Source organism: Dermacentor variabilis, chromosome 11 (assembly GCF_050947875.1).
Source record: "Dermacentor variabilis isolate Ectoservices chromosome 11, ASM5094787v1, whole genome shotgun sequence".
Taxonomy (NCBI): Eukaryota; Metazoa; Arthropoda; class Arachnida; order Ixodida; family Ixodidae; genus Dermacentor; species Dermacentor variabilis.
Genome location: NC_134578.1, coordinates 24,018,380 through 24,032,693, shown reverse-complemented (window position 1 = coordinate 24,032,693; position 14,314 = coordinate 24,018,380). Strand labels below are relative to the sequence as shown.

The following is a 14,314-nucleotide window of genomic DNA, read 5'->3' as shown; positions in this document are numbered from 1 at the left end:
ATCTTGTTGTGGGTTTGGCCGTGTCGTCAGAAAATTAAGGAAGGCACCTTGCTTATATTTGACTAGAATAAGGGATATGTTATCGCTGAATTCATATAAAAAGTTTAAAGTGTGTGTCGTCATATCTTAACATTTGCAATGAATTACATAAGCAAGTGCACCAGGCTATTAGTTTCATGAGCAGTACAAAATCACCTCGCTGCCCTAGAAAGCTTCAATGCCAGCACCAGCAAACTATGCGCAAATATGGTGAAAATGGCGAGAAATCATTATATCAAGTGAAATCCGTCCACAATAACAACAGCTTTTGCGTATAAATCACTTTACCAAGTGCTTCATACTGTTATATGGTCATTTTATGCCGTTTCGCAATTTGCCGAAGGAACTCTAGGTTACACAACTTTATATTTGGTGGAATTAGGAGGCATGTTATGTATTATGTTCTGGCAAGGTGCAAAATATTTGTCTCAGTTTCGGGCAATACCGTAACTTAACTATTCCAGCGCTCCTGAGTATTATAATTTAGTTTTACGAGAAGCTCAAAATTTGCCACGCTGCTCTGGAATAACTATCGAGGTCAAGAAGATCCAAGTTAGCAATATCACGCCATAATAGTGCGATCGCTATGAAAATTTATTATGCGATATGCTATATGTGACTGCATGAAATACAAATATTGCAAAACTAAATGATTAAACAAGCTTTTGAAAGTGCAATACGGCCTTAATCAGCTATATATTCCAATGTCTAGAGAGAGCTCTGCGTTGTGCCAAATTTATATTGTTACGGGAAGGAAGAAGCGTTCGTCTATTTACAAGTGGCTTTTAATGGCTGAGCCAACAAGCGTAGAGCAGCGATGATGCTAAAAACTTCTTCGTCGTCTCTAAGACCACCATCAGCGTCGTCTTCTTTACACATTACCGACTGTGACATCACCCCCGTCGGAAAAAGCACCTGACTGGTACGGCTCAGCTGTCCGAAAAAGGTAAGGTTTGAGACGGCTGACGTGGATGATGTCAGAGAGAGGTGAAGGCATCGTGGCATCCAACGGAGACACTTCATACGTGACAGGGGTCACCTGGCGAAGGATGCGGTAAGGGCCATGGTATCGCGAGAGGAATTTCTCCGAAAGACCAACATGCCGAGTTGGATACCACACTAGCACAAGGGCACCTGGTTCATAATGCACGTCGTGATGGCGCTGGTCGTAACGGCACTTCTGGCGCGTCTGTGAAGCAGAAAGACGAATGCGGGCAATCTGGCGTGCTTGGGTCGCTGTGGTTATGACATCCCGAGTGTACTCTGTCGGCGAATCGAGCGTGGTCGAGAGGAGGGTCTCGAAAGGCAAAGTTGGCTCACGGCCGAAGAGGAGATAGAAGGGGGAATAGCCAGCTGTGTCGTGGCGCGAGGAATTGTAGGCGAACGTGACAAATGGTAGAGCAATGTCCCAGTCGGTATGATCGGAGGAAACATACATTGCGAGCATGTCAGTTAATGTGCGGTTCAGGCGTTCGGTAAGACCGTTAGTTTGAGGATGGTAAGCGGTAGTAAGTTTGTGTTTAGTAGCACATGATCGAAGTAGCTCGTCTATGACTTTGGAAAGAAAGTATCTGCCACGATCGGTGAGAAGTTGACGAGGTGCACCGTGGTGCAAGATGACGTCGTGAAGCAAGAAATCAGCGACGGTAGGTAGGGCTCTAGTAATGGCATAGCGAGTTGTATAGTCCGTAGCGACGGCAATCCACCTATTTCTGGCAGTCGACATAGGGAATGGTCCGAGAAGATCAACGCCAACGCGAAAAAAAGGGTCGGCCGGTATATCCAAAGGCTGCAGCAGTCCGGCAGGAGGCACAGCTGGTCTTTTCCGGCGTTGACACGACTCACACGCGGCAACATAGCGGCGAACGGAGCGGTTGAGACGGGGCCAGAAGAACCGTCGCCGAATTCGGTCATAGGTCCGCGTAACGCCAAGGTGTCCAGCGGTGGGAACGTCGTGCAGCTGCTGCAGTATAGTCTGTCGCAGATGAGACGGAATGACGGTCAGGAGCTCGGGCCCGTCGGGGTGCATGTTGCGGCGATACAGGATGCCATTTTGTAGCAGGAACATGTGGAGGGATGGGTCAGACGGATCAGAGAGCAGGCGTTCGATAATTGGGTGTAACGACTCATCTCGTCGTTGTTCAGCGCCAATGTCTTGCAAGGCAGAGAGCGAAAGAACGCAGATCGGTGCGACATCCACTAAGCCGTCCGGTACATCGACGGGATTTCGAGACAGGCAGTCGGCGTCCTGATGTAGACGACCCGACTTGTAGACCACAGTGTATGTGTATTCCTGCAGCCGTAGGGCCCAGCGACCGAGGCGTCCGGTGGGATCCTTAAGGGAGGAAAGCCAACAAAGGGCGTGGTGGTCGGTGGTAACTGTAAATGACCGACCATATATATAGGGTCTGAACTTGCCCACCGCCCAAATGAGGGCGAGACACTCGCGCTCAGTAATCGAGTAATTGCGCTCTGCGGGAGAGAGGAGGCGGCTGGCGTAGGCGATGACGCGGTCGTGCCCACATTGGCGTTGAGCTAAAACTGCGCCGATGCCGTAGCCACTAGCGTCAGTGCGGATTTCTGTCGGAGCGGAGGCGTCAAAATGGGCAAGAACAGGAGGTGTGGTGAGCAGCGTGATGAGCTGCGAGAAAGCAGACGCTTCTTGAGAGCCCCAAGAGAAAGGAACGTCTTTCTTCAGGAGGTCAGTCAGGGGACGGGCAACATGGGCGAAATTTTCCACAAACCTGCGGAAGTACGAGCATAGGCCAATAAAGCTGCGAACATCTTTGGCACAAGTTAGTACGGGGAAATTCTGCACAGCGTGAACTTTAGCGGGGTCGGGGCGAATGCCTGATGAATCGACGAGGTGTCCGAGCATAGTTATTTGGCGGTGACCGAAGTGACACTTGGACGAGTTGAGCTGCAAGCCAGCGGTGCGAAAAACAGAAAGAACAGATGAAAGTCCTTCAAGATGAGTCGCAAAAGTTGAAGAGAATACGATGACGTCATCCAGGTAGCACAAACAGATGGACCATTTCAAACCACGCAAGAGCATGTCCATCATCCGTTCAAAGGTCGCCGGGGCATTGCACAAGCCAAAAGGCATTACCCGGAACTGATATAGGCTGTCTGGTGTGACGAATGCGGTCTTTTCACGGTCCATTTCGTCCACGGCAATTTGCCAATATCCAGAGCGAAGGTCTATAGATGAAAAATAAGTGGCACCATGGAGACAATCCAGAGCATCGTCAATGCGGGGAAGTGGATACACATCTTTCTTGGTGATCGTGTTTAGATGACGATAGTCAACGCAGAATCGCCAGCTGTTATCCTTCTTTTTGACGAGAACAACAGGGGACGCCCACGGGCTGGAAGAGTTTTCAATAATCCCTTTGGCAAGCATCTTGTCAACCTCGCTCTGGATAACTTGTCGCTCAGAGGGCGACACCCGGTATGGGCGTCTGCGAACAGGTGCTGCATCGCCGGTATTTATCCGATGTGTCACGACCGTAGTTTGACGCAAAGGGCGATCGTTCAGATCGAAAATGTCGGAGTAGGACTCGAGGAGGCCACGGAGCTGTGCGGCTTCTTGGGTTGAGAGGTCCGGTGCAATCATCTTTGTGAAGTCGTCGGTCGGTACTGATGCAGAAGGCGCAGAATGAGCAGTGGTCGAAGATAGCGCAACAGATAGAGCAGAAATGTGGCACTCGTGCGTTGGAGACAACGTGGCAAGAGACATGCCTCGAGGAACTATTTGTGGGCTCTGTCCGAAATTTAGGATGGGAAGACATGTCTGATTGGCCGCAACAGAAACGATGGTGTGTGGGAAGGAGACATTGTAAGAAAGCAGGACTGACGTCGAGGGAGTAAGTCAGGTACGAGGGAGTCTCCGTCAGGTACAGGTGGGCTGGCTAAAACAGGGATGAAAGTTGCTGCAAGAGATGGCAGGCGTATAAAATCCGCGGAACAAAGTTGAGCTGGAGCTTGAGCCGGAAGGTCAATGGGAACAGGTAGTGGTAGGTCAAGTTGTACAACACCGGCGGAACAGTCAATCAGAGCAGAATGGGCAGACAAAAAGTCGAGTCCGAGGATCACATTATGAGGGCAATGTTCAAGCACACTAAAAAAAACGGACGTGTGGCGACCGGCGACACTGACACGAGCAGTACACATTCCAAGCACAGCCGGAGTACCACCATCGGTGACCTGGAGCAGTCGAGTCGGAGCAGGGGTAAGTACTTTCTTCAAGCGCGTTCGAAGCTCCGCACTCATGATGGAAATTTGGGCTCCAGTGTCGATGAGTGCTGTAACGGGCAAACCATCCACGTCCACGTCCAGAAGGTTCCGATTAGTAGGCAGGGTCAGCAGAGGAATTTCAGGCCGGTGTTCTAGAGCAGCGTCACCTCCAGGAGCTGCCCCAGTTAGTTTCCCGTCGGAGAGCGGCGACGGTAAGCTGGGGATGGAGAGCGACGCAGCTGGGGCGAACGGGAGCGGCGAGTATGTGGTGATGGCGATCGGCTGGTCGCGGTGGCTCGAGCGTTGTCAGGTGCGTCTTCAACCTCGGTGGAGAGTGATGGCGGGCGAGGATTCAGTGGGGAGCGGCGGTAGGCGGGAAAGCTTGGTCGTGAGTGGGCTGGCCAGGAACTTCGACAGTGGCGAGAGATGTGGCCCACACGTCCACAGGAAAAGCAGATGGGTCTATCGTCATGGGTGCGCCATTCGGCCGGGTTGCGATAGCTCGGATATGGACCGTATTGGCTCCGGTGAACAGGGGCAGAGGCAGTAGACGAAGCAAAGTCAGGACGGCTGGCGGAGCAGATGGACGGAAGACCTACATTGGCAAGTTCTTGGCGAATGACCGACTGAATGAGGGACACAAGCGGCCGGGAATCGTCAAAGCACTGCGTGACTGGCGTGGAAGGAGACGCTGCTTCGATTTCTCGCCGAACGATACGTACGACGTTCTCGCTGGAGGTGGACTCACGCGGTGGACCAATGTCTTCGCACGTCGACGAAGCTGCGGTATTAGGTAGACGAGTAAACTGTCGAACTATGCGGCGACTCTTCGCGTCTTCAAAGCGGCGACATTTGTGAATTATCTCATTGACCGTTGTGATGTTCTTATAAACAAGCAGGTTAAACGCGTCGTCCGCGATGCCCTTTAAGAAGTGGCTGACCTTGTCTGCCTCTGCCATATTGTTATCTACTTTGCGGCAAAGAGCGAGGACGTCCTGGATATACGCCACGTAAGATTCAGTGGACGTCTGTACACGCGTCCCAAGGTCCTTCTTCGCAGCACGTTGGCGGCCGACGGGTTTGCCGAACAAATCTCTAAGCTTCTGTTTACACTGGTCCCAACTCGTAATCTCTTCTTCATGTGTTTCGAACCAGACCCGTGCTGTTTTCTTGAGGTAGAATATTATATTAGCCAGCATAAGCGTGTGATCCCACCTGTTGTGTGCGCTGACCCGTTCATAATTCTGCAACCAGTCGTCAACGTCAACGTTGTCAATCCCGGAAAACATGCCTGGGTCGCGAGGCTGAGCCAGGATGACCGTCGGTGGCGACGCCGGGGCCGCGGTGGAACTCTCTCCTTCGGATGACATGGCGGCCAGGTTACGTCCGCTGCGGAGCTCCGTCTTGCTCAAGTGATTACCCCGCACGTCCACCAATGATGTTACGGGAAGGAAGAAGCGTTCGTCTATTTACAAGTGGCTTTTAATGGCTGAGCCAACAAGCGTAGAGCAGCGATGATGCTAAAAACTTCTTCGTCGTCTCTAAGACCACCATCAGCATCGTCTTCTTTCCACATTACCGACTGTGACAATATTTGCACGGACTGGAGGATAAGGTACATGTATACTGTAACGAAACTTTCTGGCTTATCCAGGAGCATTGCAAATAATAACTCATCCCTTGCTGTTATTTTTTTATATTTTTTTATTGTAGGAAGCTAGGTCTTTGCGGTGAGCTCAGCGAGCTAAACAAGGAACGTTGTTTATATTGGGCACGGGTAATGTGTAGGCAAAGTTCACAGTTTGGGAATCATAATTATGACCTTGCAGTGAATTAGGTACTTAACCGATCCAGACTTGAATTCTGCTTCGTTTGTCACTGTAAAACGCACTTATGTGTATTTCGCAAACAACGCAAAATCGAGGTCGGGTATTTGACAGAACTATGAACGCCACCGAAACCATATTTAAACAAAACAAGGACAACGTTATGGTGATTCTCTCGCCAAATAAAATGTTCGTTGAATGGTATTGTCAAACAGTTCCTCTAGGAAGTGCTCGAAAGCTTTATGTGGTCATTTTACGCGATGTTTCACTATGTAGAGAGTGAATTTTGCGTTACACTAATTTTACATTGGCTAAAAATACGGGACACGTATACGACCTTATGGTTTATGGCGTACAGAGTGACATCGCAGGACTTTCTTATGAAAATATTTTTACCTGTAATTGGTATGCTGCTATAAAGATTGAATTACGTGAAGTTCAGTTACAACAAGATCGGACACAGAGGATAGCGCCTTATATGGAGCAGGAAAATAAAATGCACGTTATCAATATCAAAATTGCTGTGTTTATTTTGCTTTATGTCGTATATATATATACTTTTAATATCCTACAACATTCAAAAAGCACTAACTATAGATTGTTTGTTTGACTGAGCTGGAAAGCCTAGCTTCTACGAATAAAAGAGCAGCGCCTGTCACTTTGTTTCTTTTCCGAAGCGCATATTGGCGAACTTTAATATAAGCATTCGTGTCTCAAAACACATTTTTTTATCTTCTTTGGAGGGAAGATACTTGCAAGAGCCATTACGGGTTTAATAACAATGTTCCTAAATGAACATCAAAGATAAAATTAGAATTACATTTGTTGGACAAAATTATCTCATTATACCGGGCTACATGTGCCAAAATATTCTTTTTTTATTTTTAAGTCATGTTATTGTACGTATATGTTCCGTCATCGGTTTTCTTTCTTTTGCAATATTTGTATACGGCGTAACTTGCCTTTTTGCCTTGAACAGGTTGTAATTGGGAATGAAGCGGGTGCAATATATTGAGGCATTAACATGGGAATCATACTATCACAATTGTCACTTTCGTTGATTTAGAGAATAGTACACAATTGTGTGCAAACGGGCGCATCTTGCCTCGCCACCCTTACTTTTGTAGATTGGCAACCCTTTGCCATACTGTAGCGATTGGTACGTCGTAATGAAATAAGTGTACGTTAAGTCGGTGCAGTCATCGTATCTTAATCGATTGCAAAATATGAAAATGTTCTAAAACAAAACTTGTTCATTCAGCCTCTTCATCTGATACCAGCCTTAATGGAGAGTACCCTGTTTTATACGCTGACGAAAACTGCGTGATTTTACAGCTTCCAACACCAAGAGGTAAGTGCGTGCTTCTTTTACGTCACATAAGGCACATTACTCAAGTTTAATACGTCAGTGGGGGATATGCGGCTGATAGGCGGGTTCCCTGTTCCTCATCCCAAGCGAAATAGCGTCGTAACCAGAGTTCTATAAAAAACGTACCGGGGGAAACTTAATAATAATAATATTTGGGGTTTTACGTGCCAAAACCACTTTCTGATTATGAGGCACGCCGTAGTGGAGGACTCCGGAAATTTCGACCACCTGGGGTTCTTTAACGTGCACCTAAATCTAAGCACACGGGTGTTTTCGCATTTCGCCCCCATCGAAATGCGGCCGCCGTGGCCGGGATTCGATCCCGCGACCGGGGGAAACTTGGCGCTCGTTTCTAAGCGGACCACCGGCACAGCACTTCGTCACAGATGAAGATTATGTGTAGTAGATGAACTTGAGTCAGCATCGCGCGGGTTTTGAAGAACCTTGACGATTCTGATCTTTTTCCACAAGCTCTATCGTCATATTTGCAGTATGACAATGGTTGGCATAGTTTACCCTCTAGTTTCTGCCAGAGTTTTGTTATAGGAATTTTACCAGTAAAGACATGTGTTCGTATCTAAAATAACCAGCCACATTGAGCGCGCTGCTTTAAATCTGCCCAAGTCTAGCGGCGCACCAAACGAGAAATTAGCACATTTATATCTGCAATCAAAATACATTCAAATAAAGAAATATCGACTAAAGCTCTCCATTGCTCTCACGAAGCATTGCAGGAATAGAGCGCCACAAAAGTTTTTCAACCATGAACAATAGAATAACGTCCCCGCTTAACCAAATTCCCGATTTACATCTTTCTAAGCGACAGTTCGCGCATTTCGACAAGAGACGCACTGCAGATGCCACAGATGAACGAGTATATCAGCCACCACAGTGGACTTTCCAAACCCAGAGGTACACTAATTCAGCTTTAAAGCGTATTGAATCACACGACTAGATGTGAATGAACTTGCAGAACTGTCCCACAGAGCCACACTATCCGACGAGAAACATGGTGTCGATTTCGGGAACGAAAGCGCCTCTTAACGTCCGTCTTCATCGTGAGCGAGCTCACATTTTATAATTCTTGCTATGCAAGGCGCGTAACGGGCCAAGCAATGCGCTGCCTTCCACAGGAGATATTCCACAAGTTGAGCCATGCATAAGTGCTCTAATAGACAGAACAACAGGCCTCGGGACTGGCAGACCCTCAGCAGAGATATATGTATTGTAGCGTAGACCGTCGTGGGCTTCAGGCGCATCGTCAAGGCCTCGCTAGGTGATAGAGCTCACGTGCTCATTGCTTGACGTTAGACCAACAAACCGACCTGTGTACCACTCTGGCTTCTTAATTAAACCGCGTTACATATTTGGGGGAGGTTGCTAGGCCTTCTCATACCCTGTATCTATGAAGTCGGAAGTTGCCACCGATCTCGCCTGACGACGCCTTGGATTTGACGCGCATCGACGACGCTCTCGTTTCTCAAAAACAGATTTCTTAACACCAGAGGGCCTGTGAGTATTTAACGTTGTGCCTTTAGGGCTTTGCAATGCCTCTGCTATTTTTGAAGGGGGGGGGGGGGGCAATCTCCTGCAAGGGCTAAAGCGAAAGACCTCCTTGTATTACCTTGATGACGTGGCCGGCTTTTCTCTCGACTTCGCCACTTATCTGCGCCGCCTCGAGCAGGTCTTGCAGTGCTGAACTTACGCAAGCCTCCCACTCAATATGAAAAATTGTGAATTTGGGGCCAAGAAACTAACGTACCCGGGAGCATGTTTTGGAAAAACGGCAATTTAGCCGAAGGTTCCAAACTTCGTGTCTTCACCAATTTCCCGATACCAACCTCGCTCAAGCAACTTCGAATCTTCATCGGGTTCTGCTCACACTACCGTCGTTCTATCAGGAATTTTGCTTCTATCATTGCTCCATTGACCCAACTCCTGCGAGGCGACCGGGTCCACAGCCTGCGACGATGAAATTACAGCATTGCGTCGTCTGCTCACTTCGCTGCCCAAACTGAATCTTTTCGACCTCATGGCCTCCACACAAGTGCACATGGGCGCCAGCGCCGCACGATATGGTGCTGCGTTCGCTCAACGTAAAAATGAATAAGTTGAATACACAGTAACTTACGTGAGCCGGAGACTAACCAAGGCCGAATCTATTTACTGTGATATAGAAAAGGACTGCTTGGCTATCCTTCGGGCCCTTGAAAATTTTTGGCCATACAAGTACAGTCGTCCCTTTCATGTTACCGACCATCAAACCCTATGTTGGTTGTGGGCATTGAAGGGGCCCATCAGGCCGCCTTGCCTGCTGGGCCGTCCGGCTAAAGGGTATCGACATGTGCGTTGTCTACCGGTGTGGCCGTAAACCAACCGACGCAGACGCTCTCTCTCACTGGCCCATATCAAAGGACAGAACTTACCCTGCGATGCTCTTACAATACGTAAGAACATCACGCGTTGCCTTCACCCAAAAGTTCGCGTAGACGTGATGCCCGGGGCTGAAAACATGTTCCACATTCGCCGCCTAAGCCGTCAGAGGGGGGGGGGGGGTGGGGGGGATGCGCTGCTTAACACTCCCAGGGTTAGTTCTTGTAGTAAAACATAAATAACCAAGAAAGTGAATGGTCAAACGCAGGTTCGTTTCCCTACGGCAGCCAGTCGTTTTTTATTCACTTCTATTTACACTTACGTATCATTTCCTTAATTCAATTAGGAACTGCAGACAGTTTACCCTATGTTGTCCCTGTGGTCAGTGTTTGTTGGTATATTATGTAATGACAGTATATATATATATATATATATATATATATATATATATATATATATATATATATATATATATATATATATATAGAAAGAGAGGGAGGAAGCGTAGCAACCATATCTGTGTTACACACCAGAAATATCGAGAAACACGTCAACCGTAAAGTGGCGGAAGAGGCAGAGAAAAATTTCGCTTTAAAAGCCTCAGTTCTCTCTCTCTAGAGGCATGCCAAACCATAGAATTAGCTATCTAGTATATCAGTGATTCTCATGGCGGTCGGCATGACAGCCGCGCTCAACAGCAGCGAGAAATCGTGTAGAGACTAGCAAGACATTTTCGCAGTGGCGGCGTTAGCACCTCAAAATAGTATGGTGTTATTTACCGGCAATTACCTTAAACTGTTCTTCATTAATGAACTACAATGAATAAGAAAAGTAGTAATCCGTAAAAATGAATATTCTATGTTTTACGGCTGAGGGGGGGGGGGGCAGTCTGTTGTGTGAGATCGTGTTTTTCCGTATTTTTCTCGTCGGGTTTTTCATTTGCTGCCGTCGCGACAACTCTACGAGCAAGAACGCGTGGCTGAAGCGACCACACGTCCTTAGGGCACGTCTAAGCATAGGCTGGCCGATAGATTTTTTTTCGTTCTACGCGGTATCACATGTTCTCAAACAGCGTACATGTTGCTCAAAGAACGCTGTCAAAAAGTGGCTATACTCAAGTCTACGCAAGCGAAGCATTCATGATTTCTAGAGAACAATTATATGAATAATGAAAATTTTGTGTAGCAAACGATTATGCACCGATTATATAGCGAAGGTGCTCACGTTTATGAGTAAGACAATGTTTTTTATGGCAAGCTATAAGATTCAAAGCAAACTAAACCCCAGTGACATATACTCGATGGCATAAGTGCAGTGCACAGACCCAGAGGCCCACACATAGTAAACCGAGTGGCACATACACCCTCGCCCAATGGCACATAATTTTAAAGCGAAGCTCTTTATTGCTAGCGTTTCATGGATGTTGCGTGTCCGTCAACAAATCTACGTGTGCAAAAGCTCATCTCCCGAATTTGATGCAAAATCGCTTCAATCTGTGCAAAAGCTAACATGTCTCATCACTTGGACATGCATATTTAGTATGTTAATTATCAAAAGGCACCATTTTCAAGATCAGTAAGCTCCCAGAAAGATCATTTATTTTTGTTAGTTTAGGGGGGTATGAGCCATTGTTTAAGGGGGTATGAGCCATTCATTGTCTTACGTGACGGACAAATTTCTCGTTGGGTAGGCATAGAAATGCTTACGCAATAAATAACAGAAGTGATACGAGAAGATGTGTGCGTACCAGCGATCAGGACAATAAAAATGACAACCATTCCACTGAGTTGAAATGGAATGTCAGCGAAAATTGACGATGGTCAAAGCTCTCAAACGAAAAGCAGTGCTTTCGCTGCCATTCCATCTTCACAGAGTGGAATGGTTGTCATTTTTGCTTTGCGAATCTGGCGTCGTTGCTCATTCGGAGGTGCCCGGGCTCGCGATTATCGTTTTCGTTCAGCATCGCGGGAATGTTCTTCGTCGGTGGTCGCTTCGCGCCGGCGCTGTTTACATTGTCGGTTCTGTTCCCTCCAGCGCTCCTTGTACGCATGTTGTTCCTTGGCTGCGTGAACTATACGTGTCCGCCCCATCGACAACGCAGCTGTATTTAGTGCTGATACCTCTCCTGACTATATATTGCGATAACGTTGACGTCACGCTATTGTTTATAGCGAGCGTTCTAATCTGTTCCGCACTTTGACATCTGCGCCGCCGCATTGCACGCCTATGGGTTTGTTAGAAATCGTAAGTCCGTTTCTGTTGCCGCACGCCGAAAAAACTACGGAAGGTTAGTCATATACAGCTTTCACTGTAATACGATAGCTACGCACATACATTTAAGTATCACCTCTATTATTAAATGCGTAAGCATTTCAATGCTTACTCAATATATAGATAGAATAAACAGAAAAATGAAAATCAAGGTGCTGATGGCACTGTCCCCCAGCCAGTCGGTGCGGTGATTTCGGTCTCAAATTATTTCCCTCAATATATCGCAAAATTGAAACACGAATGTATATAACGAATGTGTATAACAAATGTGCAAGACGAATGAACGCGAAGGTATAAAAATATATGTGTGAACATTTGTTCAAAATTCCCACTTATTTGTTGTTTGCTACACACCTTCGCTGGTCATCCACATTCACAGAGTGGAATGATACAGGAGTTAATTTATTGCATTTGTATATTGCACGTGTAACGCGAATAATGTCCCACAATCTAGAACCAACCCGGTTAGCTGAATTGGCTGGCTGTAATGGCTCGGTTGCTTTCGGAAACACGAGCATCGCATTCAGTACATTTTCGAAGAGGAATCTGCCATAACACGATTCGATGTCCACAACGACTCAGCTACTTCGAATGTCATCAAGGCACTGTAGCCGCAGTCACAACGCTCTGCATAAGGACTCAAGTTGCATATAATCGCACTGTGGAAGGTGTGGAAGGCGTTGGTGGACCGGATATGAGTTCGGGTGTCAGTATGATTACATATCGAGACACAGATCTGCTGCTGCGGGTAAGCAATAAATAGGTCTCGTTGTTCTTTGTGAATTATGCTACTTCTTAAAGTGCATTGTACTGAAGAACACTACGCGGATAACAGTGAAAGCAACAGGTGGCACAGCTTCAACGCAGAAAACGTTGTTTCATATTTCACTGTTGGAGTTGTGCTCTTCGATTCAGCGCTGTTTAGAGGACCACTGAAACAACTTTATGGAGCAAGCAAGCGAACTTGGAGCAAGAGAAATTATGATAGTTCAACGTTAGCATTACACAAGACTGTTATTTTACTAAACTTCCTAACTTCTGTTGCATGCTCATAAAGCTTTATATTCGTAAGGGCCCTCTTCCACTGGCTGGCCATTTTTGCTAATATAATTGTCAGCATTGCGGTTGAAAGGAATTTGCTCTAAGGGACAATTGTACCATATGAGATTTTTTTGTGAAAACAGGCGCTTGCTTCTTACCAGACAACTCGCTAGCGCTTGTTGTGCAAACACATGATTGCTTTGAGATTGGTAAATGTGTTATGATGGACGAAAGGGAATATCCACTCAGATCTGTCTGTGGCGCTCTACATTGCACAAAAAGATTTCATTGGCGTTCAAACTTTTCTCCCGACCACTTACTACCCTTAGGCGAAGGCAGTTTTCAATTCAAGCTGTGATTCGAATATCAACACAGCATGCCCGTCACTCTTCTTTCCAGATGGCTTACAATGCGTAGCATGGGTGCCCGCAAACGTGGCTAACTTGCGTCATACCAAATGCCGAATTGCGTTCGTCAACCGATGCCCGGCATGCAAGTCTCAAACCGCACAGACAGATTCCGAGGCAGCAGCTGCAGGTGACTGACAATGAATAGCTGGCGAATGACGAAGACTGTTTCTCTTAGACAGCCATGTTGTTATGACCCACAATCTTTCCTGTTCTGCGTTTTTGTTGACCATTGTCCATTTTGTGAACTTTGATGCAGCAAATAAATTCTGTATTACAAAACAATGAGCTATTGTTATATTGTTTGTGAGTAGGTCACTGCTGCACAAGACCTTTCTTTGCACTCATCCACACTCCCACTTCGCAGCTACAGTTACTTCAGTCTTTTTATTAACAATGATATAGTTATAATATTTCATAATAAAAATTTTATTGAACATGGCCGGTAATAACACTGAGGTTTCAGTTGTGCTGCCCACAGAAACAAAACAAAAGAAAGCAAAAAACGTAAAACGACCCAAGCACAAGATCTGGGATAAAATAATTATAGGGAAAAACAATTAAAATGTGTATAAACATGTGCATAATGACGACCAATACACAATAACATATATTTTAGACAGGGCGTGCATACACGGAATGAGAGACAAATTATCAAAAGACAACAGAACAGTGCAGTTAGAAGGCTCATGAAAATGTGCGAAGCTCGGAACAGAAAGAAAACAACTAGCTTTGAAAGGTATAAAGATCGA

At 46.5% G+C, this 14,314-nt stretch overlaps 1 protein-coding gene across 2 annotated transcripts in view; it reads left to right on the top strand.

Moving 5' to 3' along the window:
- The window catches only part of LOC142563835 (uncharacterized), a 51,234-nt gene extending 37,384 nt beyond the window's left edge, over positions 1-13,850 (top strand). For both annotated transcript variants that reach the window (XM_075674489.1, XM_075674490.1), the window contains 2 exons: positions 7,363-7,452; positions 13,555-13,850. In XM_075674489.1, the coding sequence (XP_075530604.1) occupies positions 7,363-7,452; positions 13,555-13,700 (236 nt within the window). In that variant the 3' untranslated portion in view covers positions 13,701-13,850. The remainder of the gene's footprint in view (positions 1-7,362; positions 7,453-13,554) is intronic.
- The last annotated feature ends 464 nt before the right edge of the window (positions 13,851-14,314 follow it).